The sequence below is a fragment of the Myxocyprinus asiaticus genome, chromosome 8, assembly GCF_019703515.2.
Source record: "Myxocyprinus asiaticus isolate MX2 ecotype Aquarium Trade chromosome 8, UBuf_Myxa_2, whole genome shotgun sequence".
Taxonomy (NCBI): domain Eukaryota; kingdom Metazoa; phylum Chordata; class Actinopteri; order Cypriniformes; family Catostomidae; genus Myxocyprinus; species Myxocyprinus asiaticus.
Genome location: NC_059351.1, coordinates 17,896,948 through 17,921,218, shown reverse-complemented (window position 1 = coordinate 17,921,218; position 24,271 = coordinate 17,896,948). Strand labels below are relative to the sequence as shown.

The following is a 24,271-nucleotide window of genomic DNA, read 5'->3' as shown; positions in this document are numbered from 1 at the left end:
ACTGATTTCCATTCTACCTGCTTAGGCCTGTTCTGTTTCTGTACAGAATAAATATAGTAAAATAAATTGTATTGCTGTGCTAATAAATATAAAATAAACCTCTATTTCAAGTATAAATAAATAATTTTCAATTTAAAAAATGATATTCCTGTGCACTTGTTGCAGCACGTTTCATGCTAATTGTCATTCTGTACACGTCTGTTACATGTACTGTATGTTTGTGTGTGTGTGTGTGTGTGTGTGTGTGATATATATATATGCTAAATAAAATGTATTTATTACACGTTTGTCGATTGTGTACAATTGTAAATAATATATAATCTTTAAAATAAAATAAAATTTTATAAAATTTCTATGGATGTGTTGCAAGTCACGTTTCATACTAATTGTTATTCAGTCTACTTATTCTAGTTCTATGCAAATAAAAATAATATAGAAAATTCAAATATATTATATTCCTATGCAAAATAACAAAGAACATTTCTATTTCAATTCAAGATAAATCATTTTAAAGAAATATTTTAATAAGAATATTTTTCTAATAAAACACAATAGGACCAAATACATTTCTTAAAAAAAAAAAAATTTTTAAAAATGTAAAATGTTTATTTCTATGCATGGGTTGCAGCCCATGTTTCAGGCTATATGCCGTTCAATCTACTTATTCTATTTCTATGCAATATTACTAAAAATGTAATAAAAAATATTTATATGCTATAATTTCAATTAAACTTTTAATAGTATTATAATACTTTTTCCTAATAAAACACAACAGAATAAAATTAATTTAATAAAAAAAAAAGAAAAAAAAAAGTAAAACGTCTATTTCTATGCATGTGTTGCAGCCAGCAGATGTCACTCATGGGCGCAGTAAACACTGAACATGTGACACCGTTTGAGCCTGTAAGATACACTCAGTGTTTCTGTTTTTTCTAATAATCCATGACGAGCCTCACCTAAAAGCAAACACCGTGATCAACAAACGCACAACAAACAAAAGTGGACAAGTGAAAATGGCGAGCGGCGATGAGGAGTCTGGCAGACGGCCCTCTGCGTGCTCTTCATCTGTGGGTCTCGAGGCCTGGTTCCCCACGCCCGTCAGCGGGGAAGATGAGCCCGAGCTGCGGCGGCTGCGGGAGCGTCTGCGTGGCTGGCTGTCTCAGTACGAGCCCGCGGTGATCTCGGCTCAGCGGCTGCTGGTGTGGGAGAGGCCGCTGCACAGCATCATCGCGGCGCTCTTGCTCAACACGGTGTTCTGGTGAGAGTCGCCTCAGGTGCAGCGAGAGTAAAGCCTGTTCACGTTGAAGTGACAGTCTTAATCCAGCTGTATAGTTAGTAAACATGTTAATCTGACGGTTAGTAGTTAGTTCAGGTCGAAGTTCTCCAGTGTTGGTTCATGCCAGCAACGCTACACTTATTAAAAAGTAGCATGGTATTACTATGTTTTTGGCCACTACAACGATGTAATACGTGGTAGTCTTTAAACTACTTTGGGGTACCTTGTAAATACCATGGTATATGAATATGGTAATCATACAATACCATGGTATATTGCAAAGTATTCTATTACCATGTTTCTTTTTTACTTGGTACTCTGATAATGCCACTATGTCTATAATACGATTTTATTGTTTGAAGTACCTTGGATTACCATATAATATTGTATATTATGAATATAACAGTCATGCAGTCAGAGCTGTAGCAGGGAATTCTGGGCCCCCTGACTGTATATTTATTGCTCTGGGCCCCTTTCCTATTAAAATAATACATTTTTGAATTTGTTGTGGGCCTCCCTGTTCCTTTGGGCCCCTAGAATCATTACCACCTTTCACCCCACTAGCTACAGCCCTGCATGCAGTACCATGGTAGATATCAAAATACTATTGTATTACTGTGCTTTTAGAGAATTTCATGAGGGTATTAATATAATATTCATTAAAGTACCATGGAATTCCACATAGCATGAATATAGTATTCTTTCAGTAGGCTACCATGGTATACTGTTTATTAAAATACTTTTTTGTAGGGCTAATTTATATTAGTTACAAAATATTATTGTTTAGAACATGGGAATGTTTGTTATTATAAGATTTTAGACTTTATCAGTTCAAAATAATCTTATAAATAATTTAGTTTAAATTATAAGTAATTAGGGGGGTCTGTTTCTATTTATTATTATGGTAAGTAAAGTATTTGAATGTGTTTTGGCTACTATTTATCATAGCAAATATCATAGTTTTGTTTTATAGAAACCAAAGTTGCATTGCTTTAATGAGGAGTCATCCATACACAGTTAAAGGAATAGTTTCTCATCATTTACTCACCCTTATGCCATCCAGATGTGTATGAAATATTCTTCTAAAAATCTTCATTTGTGTTCTGCAGAAGAAAGTAAGTCCTACACATCTGGGATGGCATAAGTGTGAGTAAATGATGAGAGAATTTTCATTTTTGGGTGTACCATTCCTTTAATGGTTGTGTTTCAGGCTCCTGTCGTCCACGCCTTTAAGACCCATGTTCCTCCTAAGTGTGTCTCTCATTGGACTGACTCTGCTGGAGAGATGGAAAGACAAATTGCCTCAGATCACCGGTAATGCATGGACACTCTCTACTTAAATGGATAGTTCACCCAAAAATGTTATTTTTGTATACTCACCGTTTGCCCCTTTATTTTCTACAGTGTGGCATCCTGAGGCAGCTGTGATTGAACGGTATGTATTGTGTGAATTACATGTCCCAACAGCACTAGTGCATAATATCTGTCTGTTCTTCTACTATAGAGTACAGTGCATTCTTATAAATTCATATTTGTGTGTGATGTGTAAATGTTTCCCATTGCCTATGTTGACAGAAAACTATTTCATTCATGTTAGAATATAATCTGTTGTAGTAATGCAACTTAATCCTCCTATTGTTTTAAGGAACTGCGCCCTCCTTTTGTACTTTGGGTAATTTTTGACCCGTATTGAAAACTATTAAAAATGCATAAATTCTTGATTAGTTAACAACGGCACTAAAGACCCCCTTAATGAAAATCTGTTTTATTGTGGTCCCAAAGTGTATAATCATAAGGGAAATAAATATATAGAAATTAATTGTACTTTTTCCCTATAATTTTATACTGTATACACTGAATATTAATGGAGTAACAATTCATAAAGATGAATAAAAAAAGTTAAAAAAAAAAAAGTAAACATTTTTAGGCACTTTATATCTTAACTAGATTATAAAAATGTTTATCAATAGTGTATATTTTAGAGTTACAATTTTAATACATGCCTATTTCACAAATTAATGTCTATTTCCTTTTCCAGCAGTCAAAAAGGGGCCAACTTTGCATGCCCATTGCAACAAATCCTTTCCTTCCCACTAATTTCAGACAATTGTTTCAAGCAGTGTTACAGGGGTTTTGGAAGCTGCCCTAATAGTTCTTTCTGCCATCTAATGTTTTAGGAGAAAATTATATTCAACTGGTCTTTTACTATTGGGGGGCCTTTAGACCCATTGTACCCCATCATAGAAAATCATGTTAGTAAACTTATTTATTACATATTACCTGTTCAAAACTGTAAAAAAGTACTCACTCACTCTCACTCTCTCTCTCACTCTCTCTCTCTCTCTGTGTGTGTGTGTGTGTGTGTGTGTTTGTGTTTGTGTGTGTGTGTGTGTGTGTTTGTGTTTGTATTTGTGTGTGTGTGTGATCGTGCGTGTGCACAAACCCTTTTTGAGAGGACAGAATACAACTTGTGGGAAAGATGCAGTACTCAGTTGAGCAGGTGGGGGAGCTAGAGTACAGTATGGGGCTAGGGGCTAAATTTGAGAAAATGTGTAATATTTTTAGGTCAGATTTGATTCATTGATGTACAAAAACGATTTAAAGCTGTATAACATCCAAAAATCCTAAAGGTGAAAGGTCACAACTGGTTCTTCCCATATGGGTTAAAATTGACCCGTTAAGACCATGGACAGAAATGTTTATTTTAAGTTGTTATTTTTCAATTATAGATGAAAAATCTTTTTTTATTTTGTTTGTTTAGTTGGTCTTGACAAATTCACAACGTTTGGTTCTAGTACCAAGAAATATTCGGTATTTGTAATGTGTTCTTTACCTGTCCTGGGTCAAAAATGACCCTAAGACAAGGCAAACAATAACAAAGGAATTAGAACACTACTGGCCTTGGAGCACTTTCGGTATCATTACCGGATCCTTTAAATTAGGCTCAGAATTAACATGTTTTCTCAAAGAACATAAATACGTTTACCTGAAGTGACTTATCCAGACGTGTTGTTGAAACTGTGCGTCTACACGAGAGGTGATGAAATTGTATTGCAGTTTAGATGTTCACAATTATTTCCTTAGTGGAAAGATTGGAAATATTGGATTGCTCCTATTATAATCAATGAAACTGTTCAATGAAGCTCTCTGCACGACCTTCGGACAAGGTAAGGACAAGTTGTTTTGGATAAAAGCGCCTGTTAAATGACTAATTGTTATACACTGTGAACCCTAATGTTGTTACTGGAAAAATCAAGTTGTCTTAATTAAACATTACTTGAAATGTCAACTTTTGGGCTCATAACTCAAATATCTATGTTCCTTGAACTTATTTTTCTTAAAAATTCATAGACTTAAGATTTTAAGTGTTAATAACTCAAACGATTGAGGCTATGGGGAATACCCACAATGCCTTGAGCTTGAAGTACTTATGTATGCGTGGTCAAAGATACACTGTAAGGAATTTTAAATAGTTGTTATTAAGAATTCATAGATATTTTAGCTCTTTTGTAGTGTTATTTATGTTGTTTTGTTGAAAATAATTGTTTCATGTGAAGCCACCATTGTGGGTGATCTGTTTCCCCTTTGGTCAAGTTGGAACCTGTTAACACTATCTCAGTTCTCCTTGTGCATTTGCAACTGAATTAAAGGTATATATGCATTTCTGTGGGGAAATAATTTTAATTAATGAATGACCTAGAATCAGTTATAATCCTCTTTATTTAAGCTGTGTTATTGTATGACCTTATTTTGAGTTCATTCAATTTAAATTAAGTTGAAACAACAACATTTAAAAATCAAATCTGAGGGGGGCCTGGGTAGCTCAGCAAACAAAGATACTGACTACCACACCTGGAGTCGCAAGTTCGAATCCAGATTCCAGGGCGTGCTGAGTGACTCCAGTCAGCTTCCTAAGCAACCAATTATCCCGGTTGCTACGGTCACATTGGATTAACCTCCTCGTGGTCACCATAATGTGGTTCTCGCTCTTGGTGGGCCATGTGGTGAGTTGTGTGTGGATGCCGTGGAGAATAGCGTGAAGCCTCCACATGTGCTAGGTCTCTGTGTTTACGTGCTCAACAAGCCACATGATAAGGTGCGCGAATTGACGGTCTCACATGCGGAGGCAACTGAGATTCATGTCACTACATCACCACTAGGACCTAGAGCGCATTGGGAATTGGGTATTCCAAATTGGGGAGAAAAAGCAAATCTGAGTTAAGTCTACTTGGATCTAGTTACCATAACATAAATAGTTAAGTTCATTCTATATGAACACCATGTTAAGTGAACTTGAGTACACAAGTTTTGAAGACGCCATTACTCAATTCAGCCGAGGGAATGAGTTTACTCAATCAGTTGAGTGGAGTCAACTCATTAAGGGTTTTAGGGTAGTAATGACTTGAGCAGCTTCATTCATCATAATGGGAGTGATCTATAGTCACTTTTAGAGCGCTACCTGTCAAACTTACAATTAGTTGGCATACATTTTGTTCACCAAAGAGATAATATGTGTGTTACAGTTGTTAGTACAGCATGTATCCAGCAGTCTCGCTTCACTACAGCGGTCCATGCGTCCATTTGTGGTTGCTTTTTCAGAGATTTTAACACTTCAATTTCCATTAGTTCCAGGCATCCAGGGAGCATCCAGCCACGGAACAACACAGTCCACATTTTAATAATTACATTTTATGACAATCGTGTTTACATCAGCAATGTTAATCTTGTTAAAGTCACTAAGAATAAAGCGCCTCCCGCTGTTGTTTTGAATGAGTATGACAACAAGCCAGAAATGTTCAAGGGACAAAGACACCTCTTCCTTAAACCGACGAATAGTCCTTGAAATGGTCTAAGAGGGTTAAATACCTTGTGGAGTCATTACCCCATAACCTCCATATTTTGAACTCAATTACCACATAAACTAATTTCAACTTGCACTCAAAAAAATAACTCTTTGGCTGAAGTTCCAGATGTTTGAAATTAGCTTTCTTGTATTAAAATTACTATATAATCTCAACTCAAATACTTCTTGTAGAGGGAACCTAATAGAATTAAATTGGTAAAACAAAATGAGGAATGTCAAAGTAACGTAAATTAATATTTTATTTATTTTTATACTAGCTAGTGACAGTAAATAGTAGCATGATAAAAACATGCTGGATGGCAGCACTACAGAGAGCAGCTTGGTAACTATGCTATGGTTAGCACAGCAGCTGCTTAATAGAGAGAGCATCAAATATCATGCATCAAACATTCCTGTCCTCATCATAAGCTTAAACTCAACTCTTCACCGTAATGAAAACCCCCAAAACTCCCAAATAACAGAAAAAACTTATAAATCTTAACATAACAAAACATTAAACACTAACAAGAATCCACTTTGCACAAAAACATATAAAATAACACTTAATTTTAACATTTACTCTCTATCGAGTCCCATGCACAACATGCTGGAAACTAGAAATCCCCTGCCCAGTTTTAGTAAACCAAAAAAAATAAAAATAAAATATTCATGTTGTCCCAACACAAATCGATGAAAATAAACTTTTTCATTGAAACAACTCAGTTAAATTAAGTTTACTTGGCTATACACATTTTTTGAGTAATATGAACAAGGGAAGATTCAGTAATTACACGTGTTAATGACACTAATGTGCCAACATTATTTACAATCCTTGTCAGTGCAAAGTTATATGCATTTTGTTTTCCAAATCATGTCAAGACCATATAAAGGCAGTAAACCCTGTAGCATTCATATGGTGCATGCAAGGATACCAGAAAGGGACTAGTCTCACCACTAAAAGGACAATTAAGTCAACTTTACATCTCAAATAACTCTTTTATTATTAATTAATATAAGCACTTTTACAAACATACGCATTTCTGCTTTAAAACCATCCGAAAGGTCTTGCTCCATAGACTTCTGTTGTAAATGAATTATTGTAAACGGTTTCATTTTATTTTTTTTTATTTTTTTTACAAGGAATGGCATAATTGTACATAATTGTTTTCTGAGGTAATTAGCAAACCATACAGTCTATACAGTTGGATTTCATTTCAAGTTTAGTTTTATGATCCTTCATTTTCAGTAACTAGGACCGCTGTGTATTCCTATTATATTTCTTGGTGTTCTAATTGTGAAAAGGAATGTTTATCCTTTTACAGAGAAACCATAACGGAGCAGCCACGTCTGCTAAGCGTCGATGAGCTCAGCCATCATCTTGCAGAAAGTTATCTCACCTTCATCCTCTGTATCCAGGAAATGCTTCAATACAAACTGCAGAATCATGGAAAGGTACGAGATCTGAGATCTGTTCTCGAACCAAAACCATTTAAAATGGGATTCAAAATGACCAGTTTTTAATAAATGTTGGCTGTACTTTGATTCGCCTACAAAAAAGTACTGAGGTGGAACCATGGTACAGTGATGTATCAGTTGGTAATACCATGTTACTTTGATATATGCCATGGCACTGAATTAATACCATATTCATAATCATTTATAATTTTGCAGATAAGTTTGTAATATAATAAGTTCAAAGGACACTACAGTAAGACAAACAGCCAGCTAGTTAGTCAATCAGACTGTCACATGGATAGTCGGATAAACTATCAGGTAGATAAAGCAAAAGAGAAAGATACTTAAAGCAGATCAAAGGCCTTACATGGGTTTGTTTACATTCAAATTTTGACAGTTGGAGTTTGAATTAATGAACATTCCGTTGGCCACTTTCAAAATGTCTTTAATGTTCCGTAAGTCTATGGGGATTTTCAGATTATTGATTGTCCGCTGTGTGAAAACCGTAAGTCCGATCAGTTAGAAAAGACATAGCCCACTATTTCAGAACAGTCTGAAGGTCTGTGCCAAGTCTGGTGGATGTAGTCAGTAGGGATGTGCAAAACTACCCATTTTCATAATCGACTAGTCGGTCGGTTGTTTGAACGACTAGTTGACTAGTCAGTGTTATGGATAATAATGCATAATTAGGCTCCGTTATGTTCGTGTGACACAGGGACGCCTGTAGAATTTAATCTGAGGGTACACACAGAAATCTCCCAAGTAAACCTTATATCTAGGGGGGTCCGGGGGCATTGTTGCAAAAAACAACACCAAACCATTTAATTCTGGTGACTTTGAGAAGCATTTGTGTTATTTTCTTGGGTATGAGTAGCATTCATATAACTATTGGCTAAAGCATTTCTTCCAGTAACCATTCAGACAGATGCGTTTTCACGCTAAAGAAGCAAAATGCACCATAATGAATAGAGCAGAACGCAGGTGTCTCAAGATGCATTTTTATCAGTTGAAGAAGTTCTTTTTAACTTGACAGCATCTAAAAATGCAGCGCTCCTGTGAGAAATGCTAAAAACACAGTGAAACATAACGCAGTTGTCAAAAGACATCCATCTAGCGAATGTTTACATGGAAAACTATTGAAAAACACGTTCAGTTTGAACAGCCCCTTGTTCACATGACGCAGCACTAGCTGAAGATTCTCAAAGTTACCTCTCAAAAAGACAGACATTTGTTTCAGTTGATTGTTGGTACATTTCCACTGTATCCAGCGCTGTTTGTTCTCTGTATTCATAAATATCCCGATACTGTTTTACTGTGTGAGAAACCGATCCAAATGATTCAGTGAGAGAGTGGTCTGAACGAATTGTTCTGAATCACAAATCAATTCAGACCGTTTTGCATGTCTGTTTGGCCAATTCACTGAGAAGAACCGACTCAAAAGAATTATTCATTCATTACTATTTCTTTTAAACAGCCAACAGAAATACGGGAAACATTTCATGATTGGTGAAATATTCTGAGAGTAAATATTTCTCAGGTCAGTCGGAGCGCTCATGGTATGCACAGTGCGTACGGCCGTACAGCTGCAGGCGCCACTGGCGTGACCCAAATAAGACAATTTTCAGAGGGATTTACGGATGCTATGTGCACCACTTCAACATGCTTACTAACGGATATTCAACAAAAAATAGAGGCTAAATAACTATAACATCTTAATGCACAAAACTATCAAAGTAAGAAATAAGAAAGGCTCCAGTGCAGAGTGATTCAAAATCGCTTTTGCGCATCCTGAACGCAAAATGACGTGCTTCAATGCACTTTATTAAGATTCTTTTCAGGTGATCCAATCACGTGGTCAGCGATAAATACAGGTCTCAACGGTGTCTAAAATGTTTTGTGATCAGATCACGAAAACCACATGACCACATTGCATTTGAGGTGTGAACGCTAATCCGCCCTGATGCGTCCCAGACAGCAGTGAAGCACCACCCCTCACCAGTCAATCAACTGCTGCACTAAAACAAGAGTTTAAACTTTGCCGGTTACAAGAGACTTTAAAAGGAAATAACTGTCCAATTGGAAAATTGAGAAAAGAGGATACATACACAAGTACTACACAGTGTGTCTGATATCAGTATGCAGGGATACTTCTGAGAAGCACAGACATCTGAAGCTCCTTTAAAGGGATAGTTCACCCAAAAAAATAAAATTCTCTTATCATTTACTCACCCTGATGTCTTCCCAGATGTGTATGAATTTCTTCAGCAGATCACAAGCCAACATTTTTAGAAAAATATCTCCACTCTGTAGGTTCATACAATGCTTTGAATGGTGATCTGTCCTTTTGTAGCTCCAAAAATCACATAAAGGAAACATGGAAACATAAAGTAATCCATAAGATGCCAGTGTTTAAATCCATATCTTCAGAAGCAATATAATAGGTGTGGGTGAGAAACAAACAACAATATTTTAGTCCTTTTTTACTTTAAATCTCCACTTTAACTTTCTCTTTCAGATGTGAAAGTGAAACTAAACAGGCACCACCAGGGGCGGACTGGGAAGAGAAATTGGCCAGGGATTTTGTATAGAAACTGGCCCAATAGTTGTTGAGCAGGGTGGGGGGGAGAGGGAAATCTGTCCCAAAAGTTGTTTGGGGGGGATGTCACTGCCCCCTTCGGCATATTGCGTGCCGTTTTGTGGCCCGTTCTGCATAACGGGAAAAGTCCCGGTTCTCCCGATGGCCAGTCCGACCCTGGGCACCACATGTGACTTTCAGATGTGAAAGTGAAAGTGGAGATTTAGAGTAAAAAAAAGGACTTCAATTTTTATCTGTTTTTCACTCAGCACCTGTTATATAATAAGATATAAGATATGGATTTAACCACTGGAGTCATATGGATTACTTTTATGTTTCCTTTATGTGATACTTTGGAGCTACAATGGTCTGATCACCATTCACTTGCATTGTATGGACCAACAGAGCTGACATATTCTTCAAAAACTCTTTGTTTGTGTTCAACTGAAGAAAGAAAGTCGTACACATTTGGGAGGGCATGAGGGTGAGTAAATGATGATAATTTTTATTTTTGGTATCCCTTTAATACAGGTAAGAAGTTGCATCTCTCAATTCATTTGAGAATTGTCTCCCATTAAAACCACCACCAGTAACAATATTAACGTTTGAAGTTGACCCCACTAATCGACTAGTCAGTTGTTGGACGACCGGTCGATTAGTCAACTACCGTGGCACATTCCTAGTAGTTTGAAAGCTCTAGGAGGACTTAGTTAGAAATGTTGGTCTCGGCTTAGGGATTTTGAAAAAACCCTAAAGAATGTTTGTAGAATAACAGTATGTTTGCTTGTCAAGCCAACATAATTATATTTGGTTTTTTGGAAGAAAAGTGTTTGACAAAATATATGCCCAGAAAGTCTATAATATGCTAATAATCTTTCTCCCTGTCTCCTCTTCAGTTCTGCATTATGATGTGTTCAGGATGTTTCATATTGGCTATGGTTGGACATTACATTCCTGGGATTATGATCTCCTACATTATATGTGAGAAATATTAACATTTCCCTGCTTGTTTATTTCCATATACACACACACACACTGCTTTTTAGAATAGTTATTTGAATTACTACTTATCAAGTCCACATCTGCACTTATGCCACACTTTGTTTATATTGCACTGCTATATATTAAATAAGCAAAATAGCAGATCAATTTTTTATATTAACTCTTGAGAGATGTCCTCAGCATGGCTGTTCGGATGGGTTAAAAAAAAATTTGCTACCCAAGAGTCTCATTTAAAAGTGCATTACATTCCCTTGCACTGTATATAACAGATTTGTATGTGTACATACGTGTATATATAAATTTTTTTTTGTTTTTTTGTCTTATTGTGTATTTCTATATATACCTATGTTTTCTATTGGCTTTTTATTTATTTATTTATTTAATTTTTGTTATCTCTGTCTTGTTGCTATATTGTTTGTGCACTGGAAGCTTCTGTCACCAAGAAAGATTCCATGTATGTGTAAGCATTCTTGCCAATAAAGCTCATTCTGATTCTGAATGATACTCAGGTCTGCATACCACAACAACTCAAACAATTGTTGGAAATTGTGAAAGTAGTAACCGTTTATATTCACATCTTAATTTTGGGGGGGATTGAAGATTCTTGTCATAGTGATTCTCTTGGTGGCTAGAAGTGAATAGTGTTTTTTTCTGGTGCTGTGTTCAGTATTGAGTATGTTGCTGTGGCCGTTGGTGGTTTATCATGAGCTGATCCAGAAAATGTACACCGGACTGGAGCCCATTCTGATGAAACTGGACTACAGCATGAAGGGAGACACACAGCGCCGAAAATATGACAAAAAAAGTGAGCGGGATTACTTTAATTTTATTACTTGTCCTTCAAAGTTCAATAAATTAAGTTTAATCCTTTTCGGTCTTTTGATCTGGTGGACTAGGGAAGCACTATTATAGAAATTCTGGCTGATAAGCAATATTAAATTCAGTAGATTATACTGTTTTTTTTAACAATTAAACTAGCTGTTCACACTAAACTAGCTGTACTGTAAATTTTTCAGCCAAAATGTCAGTTTATATGAAAACTAAGAAAAGCATCTACCCAAACATGGTTTAGCCAAAAAATTCACCTATATTGCCACCTACTCTATACAATTTTCACTCAGTTTTATTTAATGGCCAATAGGGGTGTGAGAATTCGCTTTGACAACGATTAGATTCGATTACGATTCTCTACCTAACGATTACGATTCATCGCGATGCATCGTGGAATCTGAAATCTGAAACCAGTAATTACAGATGGAATGTCATGTGCTGGCAGATACGATCCAGGTTTTAATCGAGCAGGGTCATAGCATGAAAATGCTATATGCTACTGTCTATACGTAGCATGTAAAGGCGGTAACACAGGATATGTGGTAACTGTGAGTTCCCAATTTTTTTTGGGATAGGGAAAGCGGTGCCAGGTGGCTAAACGGAGACGCCTCCGCTTGTCAAGCCTGTTTACGAGAATGCAATCGCATTGTCATGCAGGACTTGCGGCACATACTGTGAAAGATAAAAATGTTTGATCTTTTCGCGGCTGCTGCGTGTCATTGACCAATCACAGGTGACTGTAATCAACTGGTTAGTTCCCTTCAGAACAGTCTGAAATCACTCCCAATTCTGTAGCATTCACTAAAGAGAATGAATTAACGAGTGAGTGTTTTCCTTCACAGCCAATGTGTGCCCACCAGTCACATTTACTTAAGCCAAGTTCTATTCGTGATTAAACTGTTTTATGGAGAAATTACACATTTTATGGAGATACAAAAGCAGTATTAACATAATATATTGTAATCGGTGTAGAAGGCAATAACAGTTTTGAATGACACAAAGCCAAACTCGGCAGCATCCATCCATCCATCCATCCGATCCTATGTAGGTTTGTGGGGCAAACTTGGCTGCATACAAATTTGAAAGTGCACTTTCTTTTCCTTTAAACTTGCGTGCTCCGCTGTTTGTCTGTTGCAAGAAGGTTCATGTAGGGGCCTGGGTGGCTCAGTGGCTAAGACGCTGGCTACCACCCCTGGGGTTCGCTAGTTCGAATCCCAGGGCGTGCTGAGTGACTCCAGCCAGGTCTCCTAAGCAACCAAATTGGCCAGGTTGCTAGGGAGGGTAGAGTCACATGGGGTAACCTCCTTGTGATCGCTATAATGTGGTTCGTTCTTGGTGGGGCACGTGGTGAGTTGGGCGTGGTTGCCGCGGTGGGTGGCGTGAAGCCTCCACACGTGCTATGTCTCCGTGGCAACGCGCTCAACAAGCCACGTGATAAGATGCGCGGGTTGACGATCTCAGACGCAGAGGCAACTGGGATTCGTCCTCCGCCACCCGGACTGAGGCGAATCACTACACCACCATGAGGACTTAAAAGCACATTGGGAACTGGGCATTCCAAATTGGGAGAAAAAAAAAAAAAGTTTCATGTAATATGAGACGGACACATTGGGTATTAATATATAATGATAATCAATTCTTACATTTCATAATCAATGCATCAAAATGTCTTTGATAGATTGATGCACCGCAATACATTTTTCCACCCCTAATGACCAATTACCAATATGATGGCAAATGCTATCTGTTATGTCCGATATGTTTTGCCAGTGTTACAAAAAAGGAGAATCAAACATTGTAATAAAAAATAATTATTATGTACAGGATAATATTCACATATGATCTGTTTCCAGTATATATTGGTCGATACCAATAAGGCCACAATACTGTCTACTGTATCCTGCGTCCCTACTGCTAGTATGTCACAGTTATGGGGTCTTTGCACAGAAGTTTTTTACTCTGTCATTTCCTGTCAGACTGTACTCAGGAAAAGGGGGTGTTTGGGTGGTTTACGAGGACATTTTTTTAGGTTACAAACTGGTAATTACAAGGGTATTATGCTATAAATGTGGTTTGAGGACATTTCTAGTGTCCCCATAATTCAAATCACTTAAACATACTAAATGTTTTTTTTTTGAAAATGTAAAAATGCAGAAAGTTTTTTGTGAGGGTTAGGTTTAGGGGTAGGTTTAGGGGATAGAATCTATAGTTCATACAGTATAAAAATCATTATGTCTATGGAGAGTCATAAGGATAACCTCACCAACGTGTGTGTGTGTGTGTGTGTGTGTGTGTGTGTGTGTGTGTGTGTGTGTGTGTGTGTGTGTGTACAGAGCTGAAGAAGGAGCAGGAGGAGGGTGATGAGCCGAGAGCAGAGACAGAGAGTGAGAGTGAGGAGGAGTTGTCCTGTTTCGCCCCCACTGTGAGTATCCTCTGATTTAAGGGCGTAATTTAGTGTCTGTGAGGAGTCCAACCATAACACCATATTCAGTCTAAAAGGGTCCATATTCTACTTTGTAGCATTTTATATTTGTCTCCCTGAAGTCCTCTTGGAAAGTTATTTAAGGTTTTCTTGCACCAAAAATCCCTACAAGTTTATTAATGACATTAAATGCAATTGGGCTTTCTGTCATAGACGTTTCTGAAATATTAGCTTGCCTTAAAATACCATTCTTGGTCTGTTTTGATTGGTTAATGACTGTAATTCTGGCCACTGATTTGTTCTTTTCTTGGAGCAGGTTGATGTGAAGACTACGGCTCTGGCGATGGCCATCACAGACTCTGAGCTCTCTGATGAAGAGGCGTCTATACTGGAGAGTGGAGGATTCTCAGTGTCTAGAGCCACCACACCACAGCTCACTGATGTTTCTGAAGGTACATAAAATCCTAAACCTCACTTTATTTGTTGTATGTTTTGAATACATTTTTATACTTTATGTTCAAGTTTCATTGTAAATTGTAAATTATAATTCAAACCATGCTTGCACAAATTCTGATTTCTGTGAAAATTGTTCATTTAACATAAAAAATTTGAATTTGTGCAAATAATTCACCAAAAAAAAAAAAAAACATTATATAATTTTGAATTTCTGCCTAAATTATTCGTCAAACCTTATTTGCACACATTCATATTTTGGTGCAAATCATTAAAAATATTCGTACAAATTCTAATTTGTGCAAATAATTCACAAAAAACATTATATAATTTTGAATTTCTGCATAAATTGTTAATCAAACCTTGCTTGCACACATTAAAATTTCTGGGAAAATCATTACAAATATTCTTACGAATTCAAATGTGTAAATTATTCACAGATCCATTCTTATATAAAATAAAATTGTGTAAATTATTTGTTAAACATTTGTGCAAATTCAAATTAGTGCAGTCATTTACAAAACCATTTTCACATAAATTTAAATGTTTGTGAAAATTACTCATTAAACTATGCTTGCACAAATTCAAACTTCTGTGTAAATTGGTCGTCAAATTTTCGTACAAATTCGAATTTGTGCAAATCATTCACAGATCCATTCTCGCGTAAATGTAATTCATCAAACCATGCTTGTATACATTTTAATTTGTGTAAATGGTTCATAATAATTTCTTGCAAATTCAGATTAGTGTAAATCATTCACAGATCCATTCTAAGGTAAATTTAAATTTTTGAGTAAATTATTCATCAAACCATGTTTTCACAAATTCGAATTTCTATGTAATTCGTTTGTAAGACATTTCTGCAAATTCAAATTAGTACAAATCGTTCACAAAACTATTCTTGTATAAATTTGTATAACTGTGTAAATTATTCATCAAACCATGCTTGCACAAATTTGAATTTCTGTGTACATAGTTTAATAAACTAATTTCATTATGCATCTAATTCACAAAAAATTACTGTTGCATTTTAATTCAGTGACAATTTGCGAGAGAATGATTTGATGAACAATTTACACAAAAACATTTTCTGCTAATTTGTCATGATTGAAGCTCAATATAAATAAAATCTGTTCAAAAACACAGCTTAACTTTTTTTTTCCTCCCTCTCTTTAACAGACTTGGATCAGCAAAGTGTGCACAGTGAACCTGAGGAATCGTTCAGTAGGGACCTAGCTGAGTTTCCGTCGGTGGATGAGCTGCCCTCTATCGAACCAGGTCTGTTCCATTTCCCTCTGGGCGTTCTAGGGTCTGACCAGGCAGGTACCCTGGAAGAACCCCAGTCCCCTGCCAGCCTCCTTATCCAACACTTAGCATCTCCGCTCCACTTTGTCAACACACACTTCAATGGAAACGGACAAGCAACTAAGGCAGACCAAAGCGTTCTTGGTTCTGAGAACAAAGGAAGGGGATTGGCTGAGGACGTCTCGAGACCTGCAAGGACACTGGAAGCCCTTAGCGAGGAGATAGTGAGCACAGCCATCTCTACGGTAGTACAGAACACTCTCTCAGCCCTATTGCGGTCCACAGAAGCCAGCGAGGGATCCTCCGTGGCCTCATTTCTTCCCACCGAGACGCCTCCATGCCCAATGGAATCGACCCTTGAGTCGCCGTCTGCCGGCATAGAGGAAGAGGAAGTTGACGTCACCGAAGCAAGCACAGAGGAGCAGCCCGATGTCACACTCGTACCTGCAGAAGAAGAGGACTTTGAACTTCTGGACGAAAGCGAACTGGAACAGATGGATGAAGGGCTGGGCCTTGGAGTTGAGGGACAGGAAGTGGGTGGGACCTCAGCAGACACGCCCACAAGCAGTCAGCAGCATGCAAATCAACAGGATTCCTAGCTTCTCACCACCGAAACTGTTCTTTTTATTTATAGTCCATCTAGATCCCATATACTGACACATGCTTTGTGAAAGGGAACGTTACGGTCAACTATGCCTTTATTTTGTTTTCAAGATTGAGATCACTGTGATTGGCGGGCTTTTGTTTCTCAAGCAGATGAATGTTATATCTCGCAAAATTTTTTAGAGAACTAAATCCCATTCAGCCTCAAACCAACAAAAACAAATCAAGCCATTCAGATTTCAGAACCGATATAAAGGGATAGTTCACCCAGAAATGAAAATTCTGTCATTATTTACACATCCTCGTATTGTTCCAGACATGGATGATTTGCTTTTGGATGAACTGTTAGTTTAAAAATAGACTGACAAAATAGACTGACAAGTTTTAAATGTATACTGACCCACACTGACCATAGTCCTTTTGCTTTAAGCTTGATGCATCATGGGAACAAGCCAACTGAGTATGGAGCTAGAACAATGACAAAAGTATTTTAATCTGAATTTTCTAGACATGTGACAATGAACAAAATGGAAGATTTAGGGGTAGGGTTAAGATTTTTTGTTGTTGTTGTTGTTTGTTTTTTGATGTGGAATTAGATGTAAATATTCAGATTATAAAATTACAGGCAGTGTTGTTTAAATTACTCCAAAAGTGTAATTAATTACTAATTACATCTTCTACTTTATTAGATTACTGTACTAATTACTCTGTCTGAACAGTAATTAAATTACTCATACCTAATTACTTTTCTAAAACCCATATGAACTTTGACCAGATGGACAATAAAAGGTAGACTTCAAATTATTATTTAAATTTTTTCAAATAAATACTATAACATCAAATAAATTATTCTTGAACTGTTCTTAAACTGTTCCTAAATGGTTAATAAAATCTAAAAAAATAGCTCAAAATCGATCACTCTCTTTATAATTTCTTCTCTAAGCAAGTGCATTTGTTGCAAAAGGCTGTATTTTATGTAAGTATTGTAGGCAACATTCGTCACAGTACAGTAACTGTAAACAGTTTAACAAGGCACAGTGGCCCCTCAGCAAACCAGGGCAGAAGGGAAAAAATATTGGCTTACCATTTATCACGCGCTGAAACTTGGACTGAAACTTTACCATTTGGAATCATGTGTAATGGTGCAAGTCACATGAAGTCCTCTTTGACACCTGAACTTCTTCAGAACATCGAATCTTAATGACACCTGCGCTAAAAACAAGCTAAACATAGCACAGTAAATGAAACAGAACGCAGGTGTCTCGAGGTACATTTTTAAATGTTGAAGCTCATTTTAACCTGACACAGTGTCTAAAATCCGCCAGTCCTGCGCAATACTCTAAAGAAACAGCAAGACGTGCTACAGCAGTCAAAGACGTGCGTCTAGCACATGATTACATCATAAAACATTTTAAACACAGTGTAGACGTGCAAAACACGTTCGGTTTGAACAGCCCCTACGATCTCTCAAAAGTGTATATCTATGTTGCCGTGTCAAGTGCTTTGGATCTGCATTTGTCTTCTTATCTACATTTGTCATAATGTAATGGGGATATTTCCATTTAGTAAAACAGCCACATATATTTTCTGACCTCTTTTCACTTGAGTGATTTCTCAACATACTGGCACGAGCTTAAGCGTGCAGTTGAATTTGGGGCGGCGTTGAATTAGAAAACAAATGTTATCATTAGGCATTACATTTTGATTTTCAATTCCATATTGTTTTATATACAGAATGGTTGAAAGTATTTAGTATGTAACGCAAGTACATCATAAGTGACTGTAATTAAATTACTAAAAATGAAAATTTTCAACGAAAAAGTCATTTAATTACAGTAATGCGTTACTTTGTAATGCGTTACACCCAACACTGATTACAGGTTCAAATTTTTAGATTAAGAAGAAATGTAAAGTAAAAAAACAACAAAAAAAAAAACATTCAAATTCTGATCTCAGAAATTCAGATTGTGAAAGAACTAGGTCTAAAAAATAGCTTCCATGTTCCACAGAAGAAAGGCTATTAGAATAGTCAAACATAGCATATTGGCTAATGTGCTACCAGAATTCTCTGGCGAGTTTGATGTTAACACCAACTAAAATTAACAAATTTTACGGCATTTATTAATCGTTGCCATCTTTCCTCCATTAATTTCTAAAAATAATAATAATGTATGTTAATATAAGTTGTATAAGTTGTAACATTAGTTAATGCATTAAAAACTAACAAAAAACAATAATATTTATAAATGAACATTATCTTGGTAATTACTTAATACAGTCCTGTACTACATCTGACTGCGCCACAGAATTCTGGTAGCTCCGTAATTGGCCAGAATGCTAAATTCGACTATTGTGATAACCTCTTTCACTGTGGAACAAGGAAGCTTGACCTTTGACCTGGTTTGCTCTAGGCCAAGATAGAACTATATGAATTTGAGAGATTTGTATTTCTGAATTTCTTCTTAATCTGACAATTTGAATCTGTAATTTTATAATCTGAATATTTACCTTAAAAAATTTCTAAACAAAACAAATCTGCTGTTTAAAAATACAGATTTATAAAATACGAAATGTATACAAAAATCTACCATTTTGTTAATCGTCATGTCTAGAATTAAATTAACAAAATTCTGATTCAAATACTTTAGTCATTGTTTTAGCTCCATACCAGAGCTTTTATTTGTTTAAAAAAAAAAAAAAAAAAGAAAAGAAAGAAAGAAATGGCCTAGGGTGCTTTGCTGGTCTTAATTGCCAGGTTGGTCTAGTTTGATGGTTTTAGAGGGGTTTTGGGCATTTCTCAGATGGTCAGATTGGGAAACTAAGACCAGCAAACCACCATAGGCTGATTAAAGCTGTTTTTCAGCAGGGACGCAACTGAAAATCCTCAGTGAAGGGACATGTTATGGTGATTATGTCAAAGAGATTTCTTTTCGTAATCATTGCTATACTAATATATTGTGTAATATAAACATATGAAGATGGTCTTATTTATTAAAATTGGTTAGTGAAGAGTGAAATATAATATACTATTAAATACTTAATGCATAAATAATGAAGTTGCAAGACTTCTGTTGTTGGATTTTGATGGCTAAACCTGGAGGAATTGGAAACAATATTTTAAAAGAGATTAAAAAAAAGTTTTAATAAATTTGGCTGTTTAAGATGTTGCGCAATTAATTGTAAATCAATTTCTGAAAATACTTTTGACATAATGAATATTGGACTGTGCGATTTAGCTACCTATATTTGTTGCCATTTGGGGATATAATCTTTAAAGGTGCAGTATGTAAGATTCAGAAACCCTTGTTATTAATGACACCTGTGGCCGTTAAGTGAACTGCAGCCTGTTGCTGGTGCTCGCACTCATGCACACACTCTATAGGGACACAAGTGAGCGAGCATCGACCAAAACAATGAAGTAACGTACAAAGAGGCTGAGCGTGATTCACCGGCATCATGCCGATGATGAGGTAGCATAATTAAAATTACACGGTTATGATTGTGTTACTACAAACTTTGAGACTACACTAAAGCTACTTATCAGCTAACATAGCATACTGATACACACATACAGCTACATACTACCGAATTATACCAGACAGTTCACTGTTATGTTGCACTATTGTATGTTTTGTATGTCATATGTTGTACTACGAATAAGAAACCAGCGTATTTGCTTAAATTTATCCTGTTTACCTGACTTTTAGTATAAAGAGAAGATTGTTTGAAATTATTTGAATGTTACGAAGCAAGGTAGCTTGCAATTCGTCAGTGTTAGCAGGCAAGAGGTTAACTAAAATTACACCGATCAATCCTTATGGCACTATATTTCTCATGCTTTGCAGTTATGTAAGCTTACCTGTCCAATAAGAAGAATACCTATTCAGGGTCGGTTTTGATCCCCAAAACCAAACAAAGTTCCCTCCAGGAATCAAATGCCCTGCTGATGTTCACTCTAGTTTTTGCACGATCACGTTCCCGCTTAGCCAGATGGGATTCAGTAGATAAATGTTTTTTTTTTTGTTTTTTTTTGGCTTACTCTGAGTTTGTGTAGGAGTCGGCTGTTTGCTGAATTCCATCTCTTAGATAACGTTACCTAGTGTTGCAGTTTGTTGTCGCTGTTGAATAGCGGAAGAGAAGCTATTACTGTCTGAGGCAAGGCTCTCAGTAGCGTGCATAAACGTCACATCCTTTGGATTTTCCCGGCAAAAGCGACCCGCTCCCTTCATATGAAAATCAGTCTACAGGCTTTAAAAGGCAACCTAGGAAGTCCAGGAAGGTCTAATTTTTAAGTTGCGTTACAAGCCGTTCACTCATTGGCAAAAGAAAGGTGAATATTACATGAACATTTTTATATATTGCACCTTTAAAGTACTTGTTGAATTTCTGCTCAAAGTGAATATGTAATAGAAGCACACCTGTTTAGCCCAAAGAAAATGTTCCTGATTCATAGTGCTTGCATTTATATTTATTTATTTTTTTGTCACGTCAATTAGAAGAATTGGGAATCTAACCGTAACCTTCATATGTTCATATTCAGGTAAAATATGTTATTATGAGTGGATGCACATTTGATCTAATGTTGTACGCACATGCTCAAAATTTGCAGGACCTTTGGATTTTTTTATAGCCATGCTAAATAATTTGCAGTGCATTGTAAAAAAAAAATAAAACAAATAATCACATTATGTGGTCATAGATTGCCTGAAATAGTTTTAAATGATGAACTAAACTATCACTCTGCATCTACTGTAAGTTTGAGAGGATTTTGCGCATGGGCTTGACTGAATTATTTTCCCATTTTTAAATTGAAGTGATGTGAGAACTTGTTAGAGGGCAATCCTATGTGATAGATTGAGCCTTATTTTATTTGTAAGGTGTACACAATATGTAAACAACTTGAGGTATCTCTAGAATTTATCATGTAACGTGAAAAGAGGGCATATTTTGGATTGTAATATTTAATATTGATGTGTCATGTCAATTTCAAAGGTCTTAGTGACTACTTGTGTGGCACTGAATTAATATAATAATAGGATTTTATGATATTTAATGGCCTGGTACAAAACAAAACAAAAAAAATCACACATTTTAAAATGGAAGTTAGCAGGTGCACATTCCTTCAAAGTCAAAAGTTGAATTGAGCTCTTACACAGTGTCCTAACCAAGCACGACTCAATAAAGCAATAAAATATGTTCTTTGTTTATCTGGCTTTTCTGTTCTAACCAGCTGCGATAAGCGACAAGACATTTTTTTTTTAGCTCATTTGGTTTCTATTTCTGCTGCATGGTGCTCCACAAGTGGTATATTCAACACAAAATATGTTCTGATTGGTTGTGATTGTGTCGCGTTTTGTTGCGCTTTTAGTGTAGCTAAGTAGCTTGCCTTTGCAAATCACACCTGGTTAGGACACAGTGTCAAAGAATGGGTTTGTGTTTTTTTTTCTAGTTTTTCTCTGTCGAGTGTATTTTGCCCCTTCTGTAGATATACCCACAAATTTACACGTCTGATCTAGACAGCAGAGAAGTGTGTTTTATAATATTTACAGAGAAATTATGTTTGTGTAATAGTGATTGTGTTTTGCTCATGATGTTACTGCTTTATGATCTATAAAAAAGCACTTAGAGCATTTAACTATGAAAATTTATTGTTGAATGTGGTTTTGTTTACTCTGATTTGTATCTCCATACATCTCTAATATACACCTATATGCTGGTTTTCAAATGTTTTATGTTCATTCAAAAAGTGGACCAATCTTGGTGGTCTAGCAAGGCCTTGCCTCAGATGTGCCAGTTGGCGACTTTTTTTGCACATGCCCACAAAGTTCATGAGACCATAGTTTTCCCATTTGTCATTATATGATTAAAAAGGGTGTGCACAAGTTGTGACATTTTGTGAACTTGCACGGTTGTGGACTTTACTTCGGTCTACTACTTAAGGGCATCTACCCATGGCTGAAAGCTCCAATGGAACATTTTGATGGATAGGAACAAGCAAGCACCATTTTGAGGGTCTGAAAATTAGTCAACGGATATTTACTTCAGACTGCGTTGTAGCAGTTGAAATGTTCTCAACTTTTGGTGGAGTGTCACTTTCTCAAATCCTTTCCTTTCTCAAAGTTTTTCCTCTACATCCAGTGCATTTTCCCAATTGACATCAGAGGATTTGCAACATTGTTTAATGCAGCGAAAACTCTGTCTAGGCTAGTGTTGGGTTATTTGAGTCCAGATTTAGACTTGAGTACGGTCTAGAGTCCAACTACAACCATAATGTATAGTTGCACCCCTGAAAATTACACTGTTTTTTGTAGTTGTGAAGGATAAAATAAGCTTAAAATATTGATGTAACAACTTGGTTAAGTTTACAGTTGAAATTTGAATTCAGATTCATAAAAAGATTCACCTTCCGGTCTTGGACTCGGCTGTTATGGACTTGGTCGAAGACCAACTCTGCCCCCTTTGGATTCGGACTTGACTCGAATTTAATTGGTTGGACTGTAAGGGCATCTACACTAGTGTTGGGTTTGAGTTCAGATCAAGACAAAGGCCCAGTTGCAAAAAAACCCTTAAGTTAAGAAAACCCTTTATTATTCTTGTAAATGTATTGTCACTAAATTATTTCTTGCAGCCGGCAGTTGGTCTTGACTTGAAGCCAACACTAGTGTAGCTAACAGTCCCAAATATCGCACTTGATATGTGTTACGGCCCCTTTTAAGCCGTATTGGTTTTTCTTTTGTGTTTGTATTTTGTGTTGCAGATTGGTGGTGAATGGGGTCGTTTGGCTCATCAATATTGATGGGATACACCTGTGCCAGTGAATGCTGCATGGTATTTAAGCGGCCCTGCCCAGTCTTCACTCTCTCCTCTTCCCCATTCAGACATGTGTTATTTTTGGTTTCTGTTGTTTTGTGTTATAATTCATTTTATATAAACATTTTCCTTTAATAACTATATATTTTTTTTTAACATTTAACCCACGTGATGTCTCCCTCTTTGTCACGGCTTATGAGCCAGTCGTGACAAATGGGTGCTCGTCCGGGATTTGAACTCGGCAAAGTGCGACAGTAACGTACCTTGGTAAGATGGTCGGGCAGAGCTGTGTGCACAGTACGTGCTAAGGTAGAGTCCATTGATCATTCTCCTTCTACAACAAAAAAGGAGTTAATGCGTTTCCCAGGCCTAGTTGGTTACCATCATAACTTTTGTAAAAACTTCTCTACTGTTGTAGCCCCTTTGACCGACCTGCTCAAGGCTAAGATGGAGTTCATTTGGACATCTGTCAGCGAGCTTTTGATGAGGTTAAATTACTTCTCACCCTATGCACTGGACATACGTCACATTAACGGCTCTGACAACGTGTTGGCGGACACTTTGTCAAGAGCCCTCTTAACATCAAGTTTTTTTGTTTTTTTTTCTCCCCTTTTCTCCCCAATTTGGAATGCCCAATGTGCTCTAAGTCCTCGTGGTGGTGTAGTGGCTCGCCTCAATCCGGGTGGCAGAGGACGA

The 24,271-nt window shown here is 36.6% G+C and overlaps 1 protein-coding gene across 1 annotated transcript; it reads left to right on the top strand.

Annotated features, from left to right (window-relative positions):
- Positions 1-877: 877 nt before the first annotated feature.
- On the top strand, positions 878-22,490 carry LOC127445117 (reticulophagy regulator 2-like). The gene is made up of 9 exons (XM_051704922.1): positions 878-1,258; positions 2,487-2,590; positions 2,681-2,711; positions 7,442-7,571; positions 11,046-11,130; positions 11,819-11,956; positions 14,316-14,404; positions 14,721-14,856; positions 16,037-22,490. Exons 1-9 carry the CDS (start codon positions 1,014-1,016, stop codon positions 16,759-16,761), a joined length of 1,683 nt encoding a protein of 560 aa, XP_051560882.1. The 5' UTR covers positions 878-1,013; the 3' UTR covers positions 16,762-22,490.
- The last annotated feature ends 1,781 nt before the right edge of the window (positions 22,491-24,271 follow it).